The sequence below is a fragment of the Myotis lucifugus genome, unplaced genomic scaffold, assembly GCF_000147115.1.
Source record: "Myotis lucifugus unplaced genomic scaffold, Myoluc2.0 scaffold_0, whole genome shotgun sequence".
Lineage (NCBI taxonomy): Eukaryota > Metazoa > Chordata > Mammalia > Chiroptera > Vespertilionidae > Myotis > Myotis lucifugus.
In genome coordinates, this window is record NW_005871048.1 from 64,503,986 (window position 1) to 64,516,186 (window position 12,201).

Consider the following 12,201-nt stretch of genomic DNA (forward strand, 5'->3'; position numbering starts at 1 on the left):
GCTCGGCCCCCGAGGCGCCGCCTACGCCGCGCCGCGCGGCTCCTCGCCCAAGCAGTCGCCCAGCCGCCTGGCCAAGTCCTACAGCACCAGCTCGCCCATCAACATCGTCGTGTCCTCGGCCGGCCTGTCCCCGATCCGCGTGACCTCGCCCCCCACCGTGCAGTCACAACCATCTCCTCCTCGCCCATCCACCAGCTGAGCTCCACCATCGGCACGTACGCCACCCTGTCGCCCACCAAGCGCCTGGTCCACGCGTCCGACCAGTACAGCAAGCACTCGCAGGAGCTGTATGCCACCGCCACCCTCCAGAGGCCGGGCAGCCTGGCAGGTAAAGGGCTCCCTGCCCACCTTCCCTGGCTCTGCCATGGGGGCACCTGGGCACATGGTGGGGTGGCTGGTGGGCAGGATGGAGACATACAGCTGGGTTTGAGCCATGCTCAAGCTGGGCCTGTCTGTGGGCCAGGGTCCAGCATCTGCAGGGCGTCCCTAGGCTGTGTGAGGATCTGAACTAAAATAAGCTGCTTCTTTTTAAAAGTAAAGCAGTCTCTCAAACTCTAATTCCTCCCCCATCAGAAGATTTAGACATTCGTAAAACTAAGTCAAATTTAATGAAGAATCTCATAGACCTGTTGATTGTATCCAGAAAAAGACCAAAGCAAGTAAAACTCACCATATTTATATGATTACCTAAGTGATCTACACTTAGCTGTAGAAGAAAGTATTGGATTTTCCCCAAAGTTGACATTCAGTTTACATTGATTTCAATAGTAGTGAAAAAAAGTAACCAATGATGAATTGCCTTGAAATTTTACTACTTGGTTATGGCTGGAATGTATTGTATTTTGTCTAAATTTAGTCACTGGGAACAGTAAAGGGCTCCCCCACACCTGTCAGTGACTTTACATGGGGGAAGGGTGACAATAATGAAGGCCCTTGAATTTGTACTTGTTTATTACAGGGAATGAGGGGCTGGGGTTGGGAAAGAAAGCTGCTTTTCCCTGCCCATACGGAGTAGTTAACTTGTCTGCGGTTGGTCCTTTTGTCGTCCACCAGGCTGAGCAGGTGACTCTGCTGGTAGCACCATATGTTCAGCTAAACCAGACATGATGATTGAAAACCTAATGTGTTATCTCCCAAACACCTGACAACTCACCTGGATTTATTGGCAACTCTTTTCTTCCTATGAAAGTGCTAGGGGCCCAGTGCACGAATTCATGCACCTTGAAAGGAACTGTGTGCCGCGAGGCTGTGGTGGGCACAGGGGTGGGTTTCAGCCCATCCTTCATGCCCCTGTCTGGCCCCTCCCGCCACAGCCCCTGGTCCCCTGTCTGCCAGCAGCCCTGCTACACCACCACTGCTCCCAGGTGCTGATGGCACCAGACCTGCTTGCACCCACTGATGGCATGGAGCCATTGGGGCCAGAGCCAGCAGTGGGTGCGGGCGGGGCCGGCGCCATCAGCATGTGTGAGCAGCGGCTGCTGCCCCCATCACCCCTCAGGAACAGGGGGAGGTGGAGAAGCCCTCAGGGGCAATTGGGACTGGCAGTGGGTGCGAGTGGCGACACCAGCTGCAGGTGCAAGCAGGACTGGCGCCGGCAGTGGGTGCGATCAGGGCCAGCAACCAATGCTGGCACCCGTTGATGGTGCTGAGTGATCAGGGCCAGCACCAGGTGCCAGCAGCAGATGCAAGTGGCGCCCCCACTCACCAGCTCCACCATCCCGCTATGGCTGACGCCGCCATGTTCCACACTCGGCCACCTGCTGCTGATGCCCGCCATGTTCCACGTGTGTCCCCTGGTGGTCAGCACATGTTATAGCAACCGGTTGTTTGGTTGATCGGTTGTTCCACCATTCGGTCTATTTGCATATTAGGGTTTTATATATATAGACTAGAGGCCCGGTGCATGAAATCTGTGCACTGGGGTGGGGTCCCTCAGCCCGGCCTGTGCCCTCTCGCAGTCCAGGAGCTCTCGCTCCTTACTGCCCGCCTGCTCTCTGCTCCTTACCACTTGACTCGCTGCTCCTTAGTGCTGCTGCAGAGGCAGGAGAGGCTCCTGCCACCACCGCTGCACTCCCAGCCATGAGCCCAGCCTCTGGCTGAGCGGTGCTCCCCCTGTGGGAGCACACTGACCACCAGTGGGCAGATCCTGCATTGAGCATCTGCCCCCTGGTGGTCAGTGCGCATCATAGTGACCCGTTGTTCTGGTTGTTCTGCCATAACGGTCGCTTAGGCTTTTATTATATAGATTAGGTAATTGTGTCACTCTAGTAACAGATGCTGTGTTCATAGGTTTCCTTTCGTGATGTAAATAGATGACTGTGAAGATATCCTATATAATAAAGAGCTAATATGCTAATTAAACCAGATGGCGGAATGACCTTATGGAACAACAGTGGGCAGGGATCAAGGCCATGAGGTAGCTGGAGCTGCGAGGGCCAAGGCAGCCGCAGCTGTGAGGGCCAAGCCCCTTGCAGAATTTTGTGCATCGGACCTCTAGTATAAAATAAAGAAAGGGACCTGGTGCATACATGAAGCAGGTGTCTAAGGGTGTCTTTTATTTCGCACAGTAAGTGCTGTCAAGTACTGGTGTGACATTACAGGGTGAAGGTAGCAATCCCCCTGCCCCCAATTATGCTAAGTGTGTTTACTGAAGTGAACATAGTGTTGTCTCTCACTCACTCCTTTCTCTTTAATAGAATTTTGGAGGTAGACCATTATAATGCCAACCCGCTACTAGTACCAAAATATCTGTAAGGCAGGAACTAAGAAGCACTCTGGTTGGAAGAGAGGGCTAGGAAACATGTATGGACACTTTGTATTAGACGTTTACAAATAACTAGATCATGTCAAAGGGTGGGGAACTGGTGGAGCTCTTGGGAGACTAAAGCTCCATGACATTCTTCCCATCCACCACCAAGAAGAGGAAACTGAGGCGCAAAGTGTCCAGGTGACTTACTAATGGTTGTTTCATTGCCTTAGCCTCCAGCTCTGTCCCACTGGTTATACATGCTAAGCTGTGCATGTTCTGCATTATTTTAGTAAGAATAGGGAGTGTGGTCTGGTGGAGAGGTTGGGGGTGTGCCAATGGAGCAGTCCCATAGCTCCTTATATCATGAATTAAGGAAACGGTTGTAAAAGTAAGTATGTTGTGAAAACTGATCCCACTCTAGTATCTAGAGTGAATGTTTCTGAGGGTCTGGTGTGTGTGTGTGTGTGTGTGTGTGTGTGTGTGTGTGTGTGTTTGCATGTGTATGTGTGGGTTGGGAGGCAGTGTAGAAGGCTTTGGCTAGAAAGAGAACTGCCATTGGTCAGCACAGTCTCTTGTGCCTTCTCTTCCCTCCACACTTCCATCTGTTCCTCAGATTCTCTGACCATATTTCATTTTTGCTACCTGGTGAAAAAAATCAACTTGTCATTTAACATTTTTAGTTTTAGAGTTTCAATGAACACTTTTAATGTTTGTAATACTTTGTTTAAAATGCATGCTTTTAAATGTTCATTTAAAGATTCTTTTTATGTAAATTGCTGCTGTTGGTTTTGAGTTTAAAATTCCAGGGTGGAGCAAAAGTAGATATACAGTCATAAGTACACAAAACAGATTTTATTCTTGTATTATTATTTATTTATTATTGTATTATTTTCTATATGAAGAACTGTAAACCTACTGTGGCCCCACCTTGTACTTTATAACTCCACATAAATACTTGGGTTGCATAAGATCAGATGCCCCATTCAGAAATTAGAAAACTATGGCCCAGGAAAGGTGTGGGACAGACTCATGTTTGTGAGAGACCAGGAGTATTGGAGCTTTTGGACCCCATGCCTAAATCGGGGTGCCTGATAGCATTCCAGGTGTCGTAAACTTTGGAGCCACCTTGTTTGCTAATTGAAAGTACCATTACAGTCAAGACTGAAAAATAGCTTTCGGCTTTTCAAGACTGTGACTTTGTAGATTTGTCACTGATAACTAGGACATATAAATATGGAATAGGTACTGACTTTCACTTTTGAATGAATTAATTTATTCCATAATTATTTATTAAGCACCTCTGATTTACTGGCACTGATTTAGAGCTTAGAGAGTAGTGATCAATATCAACCAATATCTCTGAGCTCGTTTCAAATGGAGAAGACAAAATAATCAAGGTAAATATTTTTTTTAATATATTTGTATTGATTTCAGAGAGGAAGGGAGAGGGAGATAGAAACATCAATGATGAGAAAGAATCATTTACCGACTGCCTCCTGCATGCTCCATACTAGGGACTGAGCCCACAACCCGGGCATGTGCTGTGACCGGGAATCAAACCGTGACCTCCTGGTTCATAGGTCGATGCTCAACCACTAAGCCATGTCAGCCAGGCAAGGTAAATATTTTTGATAGAGTGGCCAGGGAAAGCTCTAATTGGAAGGTCACTTTGAAGTCAGTAGTGAAGGAAGTCAGGGAGCCAGCCATATCAATATCTAGAGGAAGGGCATTCTGAATAAAAGGAACAGACATGCAAAGCTAGTAAATAGGGGCATGTCTGATATGTTTGCAGGACAGCAAGGAGAGTGTATCTAGAGAAAGAGGGCAAAGAAATGACATGAAGTCAGTGAAGTGACCAGCAAGGAAGGTCTTGTAAATCTTGATGAGGATGCTGGTTGTGCTAAATCCATGGGAGCCATTGAAGATTTCAGCAGAGGAGTGACATAATCTGACTTAGTGTATATAACAGTCACCCTGGGTACTTGTAGAGAATACACTGTTGGGGGTTAAGGGCAAAACATGAATACTAGTTAGGGGTTATGGCAGTAATCTAAGCAAGAAATGATTACGATGTGGGCCAGGATGGTGGCATTGAAGGTTATGAAAAGTGGTGTAATTCTGGGTGTATATGTATGGTAGCGCCCACTGGATTTTATCATGGACTAGGTGATGATGATAAGAGAAAGAGGACTAAAGCTGTCACTGAACCAACAACCAGAAGAATGGAGTCACCACTGACTGAGACAGGTGTGCTGCAGAGGGATCTGGTTGGGTTTGGGGACAGTGCTCGTAAATATTAAGATTTTGGTTTTGGACATGTGGTGCCTATCAGAATCAAAATGCACATGTGAAGTATACAGTTGGATGTGCAAGTCAGAGTTCAGGGGAGAATCTCAGGCTGGTGATAAAAATTAGGGAGTGGAGTCATCGTTAGGTAGATAGTATTTAAGACCAGGAGTCTAGAAGAAATTACCCTGGGAAGTAAGTATAGAGAGAAGAGGTCCAAGGACTGAGGAGCCCTAGTGCCTCCCACAAATGTATCAGTCTGATAGTTGAGAAGGTCAGTGCCATTTCTTAGAAGCCAAAAGAACAGCATGTCACAATAAACTATGTCCAGTACAGTTAAAAAGTCAAGACAAAGGAAGACTGTTGGCTGACATTGGTTTAGCAGAGTGTATTCATTGGCGAGTTTGAAAGAGTAGTTTCAGTGAAGGGTAGTGGTAAATCCTACTGGAAGTTGGGATCCAAGAGAGAATGGAGGAGAAAAACTAGAGATCAAAAACGTGCATAATGTTCCAAGAAGTGGTTCTTGTTTAGCTGCAAATATTTTCAAATTTGTAGAAGTTCTATTTGAGGATTTTAGGTCAGCAGTTGTGTGGACACTTGGTGAGGAACACACACCCACACATTCCACTAGACCAGTGATGGCAAACCTATGACACGCGTGTCAGAGGTGACACGTGACTCATTTTTTTGGTTGATTTTTCTTTGTTAAATGGCATTTAAATATATAAAATAAATATCAAAAATATAAGTCTTTGTTTTACTATGGTTGCAAATACCAAAAAATTTCTGTATGTGACACGGCACCAGAGTTAAGTTAGGGTTTTTCAAAATGCTGACACGCCGAGCTCAAAAGGTTCGCCATCACTGCACTAGACCTTCCTGATGGCCAAGCTTTCTAAAGTCCTGCCAGTGATCTCAGAGTTCCACCTCTCTGGGAAAGCAGCACACTTCAGAGTCAACCTAGAACAGTATAATTTCTCAGATGTTAAGCCATCAGACTCCAAAGACCTCTTAGAATTTTTTCTTTCTTTAGATTGTCTCTCTTTTCATCATATAGTGATGCCTTCCTGGAAACCCAGCCCTGCCTTCCTGTTGGAGGTCCCTAACCTAGGTGCATGACTTGCCTGCTTAAAATTGTTCCCTTATCTAGGTTTTTACAACAATATGTATCTCACAATGTCAGACAAATATAAGGAAATACATATAAAATTCTAGTACATTGGCCAGCTCAATAGAAGATAACTTTATTACTTAATAATACCTGCCATACCAACTTGGATGTGCAAGGAAGAGGTCATTTGTTTTTGTTTCAGACACAAAGCAGGTCTTTTGAGTCCCCAAACATGCCAGTGTCTGTGTTGGGCACACAAAGATGAGTGAAGGATAACCCCTGCCCTCAGGAGACCTAGTTGGTAATGGATATAAGAACAGACTGTTTGAAATCCAGTGCTCAGGTGAGGCAGGTCGGTTACTATGGGAACATGCTAGAGGGGCCTGTTATAGTGGGGATCAGACATGTGCTGCAAATGCTTCCTTAGTGCGGTGGCTCCAGAGCTAAGCACCAGCAATAGAACTAGTAAGAAAAGGTAGCTGGAGCAAAGTCAAAGAGTAGAGAAGGGGTGTGATGCAAGGTGCGGTGGAAAGGTGTTGGGGTGATCAGCCGATCAGGCTTTCCTGAGGCAGAAATGAGTGATGGGCTTGGGGGTGGAGATGAGGGAGGAGATGAGAGGTAAAGGGCTTATAGTGAGTGTCACCCTTCCAAGAGGACTGACCTGATAATATTAGAAACCTCATTCTGGGGGCTGTGCGGAGAAGGGGTTTTCAATAAAAAATAGGCAGGGAAACACCTAGAAAGGCATTTGAATAGTCCTTCCGTGCTCCCAGATCTAGTTATTAAAACTTTCACCCATTTATTTTGAAATGGGACAATTCAAAAATTATCACTCATAAATAGTACAGGAAGAAGACTAGGTAAATGACATAAGTAGTTTTAACATTTTTCTCCTGACAAATAGGTTAATTTTATTGTTTATAAATTAAAAGTTAAATGCATTCATTTTATTCACAATGAATAAAATTAGGTAAAAAAAATTGCGATATAAAGCATTTGCAAATGCCAGGCATTGTGCCAGACACTTAACAAACTGTATCTCATGTTTTTTCCAGTAACTTATGTACAATTTTCACCCCTATTGTACAGATTCAAAAACTGAGACTGATTGGTGATAAGTTTCTTGCCCAAAGTTATGTGTCTGGACCACAGAGATGTGATTTGAACCTCGATTACTTTGAGTCCATCTTCTCTATATCTTAAATGTACATGATATGTGGGTAGAAAGTATATCGTGTTATTGAAGAAAAACACCAAGAATGTAAATATGCAATGTACGTTTTTAACTTTTGTAAATGATTAGTGATTTTAAAGAAAGCAAAAGTTTGCCTACCATATGGCAACCTTGCTAATTAAAATGAGGTTAACAGGCTTTCATCATTCTATCGAATATAACTTTACCAATTTTTGTTCATTTCTGTAAGAAAAATAGCATGATCCTTTCCTTTTCTGGCTTAGAGCAAAATTAATCCCATTAAAAATAGAAATCTGAGTTATAAATATGCATTAAAGTTAAGTCAAACATCACAAGCTTATTTTGAGGCAAACTTGAAATGGATTAAAAGTAGATTTGTACATTTAATGATTGCAAAGAAAATTGACCTAATATGGAGAGGAATTTAGTCAAGGCGTGTCCACCTTGTACCCCAGCCAGACGGATATAAAACACAGTATTTTGAGTGGATCACATATTATAAACCCCAAATTTCACATATTTTCAGATTTCAGACTTGCTAGTTCTGCCAGGTGCACCTGTTATAAGAAAGAAAAAGGAAAAAAATAAAAAGCCTAATCCTAGAATAAAGCTTTGCCATCTCTGGTGGCAGGTTCTCAAAGGAAACATGAAGTCTCTCCAGATAATGAGCCAGTTTGTTTAACACGCAGCACTTGAGATATGGTCCGAATGCAACAGGATATGTGGCTTCCACTCCTCCTTTACACTGCATTTCCTGAAGGTGAAATTTGCCTGCAGGGCACAAATGCTTGATCAGTTCTTGTGAACCTCCTGCTCACCCAGAAGTAAAAAATAAAATAAAATAAAGTCATAGTTTAGACCTGCTAATTAGAATGTGATCAACCAGTGAAATCAATCCACACTTTAATCTTCTTTCAAAGGTTGTTAAAAAAGCTGACTCTCCACCAGAATTTCCAGGTTTTTTGAATCTAGACCCCTCCCCCAACCTCAGAAGCTCTCCGGCATTGCACAGAGGCTGTGCCACTTAGCCCCAGCCCCTTCCCCCTGTGCTCTTGCTCTGGAGCCGAACCCAGCCATCCGATCAACAAGCTTGAGAAGTGCAGGTCTATTCCCACACATGGACCCTTCTCTGCTTCTACCATCAAAGTGAGCATTCCTTCAGCCTTTTGCCCCCTAGATTCTGGGACCCCATTTTATAGCAGAGAACCCTTCTCCGAGTGGTCCCATGGAAGCCCCCTATCTCCAGGCTCTCCCTACCTAGAGCATGGATACTGCCATCTCTTCGGCACACCTCCTCTGCACCTGCTGACTCCTGCCTAACAGCCTCCATCTGCTCAGCGACCCAGAAACGGTGACCAGGCATTCCTTTGTAGTCACTTGACACAGCATCTCATTCCCAGTTATATTGGTATCTGATTTCCGTCCAGTTGTGTTTGGGTCAGACTGCAGCAGCGAAAGGCTGTTTTAACATCCTGCTACTGTAAGCGGGTGGCTGCTTCTGAAATTCAATATTTGGGATGCTAGTGGCCCCAAAGGCCTTCCTGATGTCTTTCTTTTTTGTTGATTCACAGAAATTAATACCTCCCCTTCCTGCCTACCATATGGCAACCTTGCTAATTAAAATGAGGTTAAAAGGCTTTCTTTTGTTCAGGTTTTTGTTTGGTAGGAAAATGGTATTTTTATGTAGAACTCTATCAAAGCTTTTGCAGTATTATTGATGCTTATATGATATTGATCATGCTTAACTAGGAAATGTAAATTTAAAAATGCAACTGTATCTTGGACAAGAGTTCAAGATGGCATATTCTAACCACTCATGTCCCCTCTGTCTCAGACATCTTCCCTATGTCTCAGACCCCTTGAAAAATAACATACAGGACTGCAACCGAGAATGACGTCGTAAAAAAGACAAGAACACAGAGGCCCGAGGCCAGGGGGTGGGTGTCACCGACAAGTAAGCCTTTTTAAGAACTTTCTAGAAAGCAAAGTAGATAGGAGTGGTAAGCAATTAAAAATGTCCAAGTTTCTCCCAAGAATCTGCTCTGTCAGCACAGCGGAGGTGGACTGGCTGCCTTCAGTGAATTCTTGGACAGGCTCAAGGGTCAGAGTTGAGTTAAGGGGCTGGGAGAGAAGAGAGGCCTCAAGATGAAGGGATCCATTGAAAGTCAGGGCTCCAGGCATTTCTAAGTTGGCTGCCTCCTCCCACTCATGCCCCCTCTCTCCTACCAAGATGTTGCCATGTAGCCCATGCCTACTCCAAGGAGAAGAACAGGGGTTGACTATTGAAGAAACTGAACAAACTGTCTGAGAAAGTAGACTTTGGTTATGGCTGCCTATGGTCTACTACAGTCTATTTCATACCGTTCTGTGGGCAGTGAGCTGGCAGGTGGCTCAGGACTGCCCCTGACCTTCTCTTTCAGAAGGAAAGTGCCAGCCTGATGTCCCACCTTCCCGTCCCAAATCCTCCCTCAGGAACGCATAATGGGAAACACTTGCATTTAGAAATGGGAACACTTCTCTTTAGATTGTAGCACAAGAAGAAGCTACCTCCAGGATTTTCTTTCTCAAATGTGATATGTTAGTAGGGATTACTGAAGAATTCGGGAGAATTAGAAGCCTAAAAAAATAGAAAAAATGAACTGTGCCTCAGCATAAATAGAGATAATTTACAGAATAAAAGATATTAAAAGGAACAAGCAATAAGTTTAGGTTAAGTACTAAGAAGGATCTTGGTATTTGGTAATCTTGTGTTTATTAAATAAGAACTAAATGATATGTAAAAGGATCCAATAACAAGAAAATCTTTTCTAGGCCACAAAAATATAACTACCCAAATTAAAAATTTTATAGAAAGACTGGATATGAGTCAAGGAAATCACTGGGAAGGGGGAAAGACAGAAAATATCAGAATATATCAGAATAATGCAGGAAGAGCCTTGCAGGACAAATCCAGGAGACCTAGCATTACTAGAGTCACAGAAAGAGACTGGAGAGAAACAAGTTATCAGTGAAGTAATATGGGAAAATTCCTTGGAGCTGAGGGACCTGTGCCTTCATAGGAAATGCCCTATGCTTGGAATAAAAAGTTGATGCATAGTCTACATCACAAAATTTGAAAGCACCAACATAAGAATACCCTAGCACCCTTGGGGAGAAATAAAACAGATGCCACCTGACTTGCAGTAGTGATAGTACATGATAAAGAACAACCCAGTGATGCTCTCAGAATTCCGGGGTAAAATAACTCAACCCAAAATCTATAAGTAGCCAAATTATCCATCATCATAAAGGGAGGACCAAATAATTTCAGATTCACAAATATTCATAAAATCTATCTCCTGTGTATCCTTCCCTAGAAAGTTACAACACTTGATGTATTCTAGCTATATAAGGTCATGAAACGAGAAACATAGTACCCAGGACACAATGAACATGACTAGAGTGAAGTCCCAGGGCAATGAAGAGAAGGCGAGAGCGGGGAGAAATGGATAGATACATAGGAATACAGATACTTGGCAGTAGGCTAGCAAGTAAGGAAAGGTGGGACTCAGCACAAAAAGTCCACAGTCATGAATGTAGGCATAATTCTGATAGAATCTAGGTTATTTTAATATCTAAGGGTAGGATAATTAAAAGAATGAGTAGGAATAGTGAAATTAATTACGGATGAAGAAGAAAGAATTGTGTTGCATTCCATTGAGTTCAACAAATATAGGAGACTGTGATTAGGAGCATGGACTTAGGAACTAGACAGACATGGGATTTAGAAACTAGACAATATTTCTAAAAGTAATGTCCAAGATTTTATTGCCTATGTTTTCTTCTAGGAGATTTATGGTTTCACATCTTATATTTAAATATTTAATCTCTTTTGAGTTTATTCTTATATATGGCATAAGAAGGTGGTCTAGTTTCTTTTCTTTTTTTTGCATGTATCTGTCCAATTTCCCCAGCATCATTTATTGAATAGACTGTCCTTGTCCCATTGTATGTTCTTGCTTCCTTTGTCATAGATTGACCTCATAGGTGTTGGTTTATTTCTGGGCTCCCTATTTGCTTCCATTGATCTGTGTGTCTGTTTTCATGCCAGTCTCATGCTGCTTTTGATTACTATAGCCTTGTAGTATAGTTTGATATCAGATAGTGTGATACCACCCACATTGTTCTTATTTTTCAAGATTTCTGTTGCTATTTGGGGTCTTTTGTGTTTCCATACAAATATTTAGATTATTTGTTTTGGTTTTGTGAAATGTGCCATTGGTATTTTGGTGAGAATTGCATTGAATCTATAGATTTCTTTGGGTGATATAGACATTTAAATGATGTTAATTCTTCTTGTACATGGGCACAGTATATGATTCTATTTATTGGTATCTTCTTCAATTTCTTTCTTCAGTGTATTATAATCTTCTGAATATAGGTTTTTTACCTCCTTGGTTAAATTTATTCCTTGGTATTTTATATTTTTGATGCAGTTGTAAATTAAATTTTTTTCTTAGTTTTCCTTTCTGATAGTTTATTATTGGTATATAAAAATGCAACTGATTTCTGAATATTAATTTTCTATCCTGAGGCTTTTAAACATTTTTTAAATTTTTATCAAAGTACCTGGGATTGTGTGGAGACCAACTGTTCTAGCAGATGTACAAATAACCTTAAATAAGTGATAACTTAAAATTTCTCAAAATGGAGTTAATTTGCAGCCAAGCCTACATTAGAATCTTTCCTACACTGTCATTAACCAAGGTGCATCTTATAATTTTTATTACAAAATTATTTGTCATATATTTAGTCCATATTTGATATCATACATATGTGTAGATAGATAGGTAGAAAGATAGAGATGTAGATACAGGGTGA

The 12,201-nt window shown here is 42.6% G+C and overlaps 1 protein-coding gene across 1 annotated transcript in view; it reads left to right on the forward strand.

Annotated features, from left to right (window-relative positions):
- CTNND2 (catenin delta 2) overlaps positions 1-12,201 on the forward strand; it is a 473,749-nt gene that overhangs the window by 156,049 nt on the left and 305,499 nt on the right. The window contains 2 exon segments of the mRNA XM_014453371.2: positions 1-166; positions 169-328. The exon segment at positions 1-166 is cut by the window's left edge and continues 121 nt beyond it. Of these exon segments, the coding sequence (XP_014308857.2) occupies positions 1-166; positions 169-328 (326 nt within the window).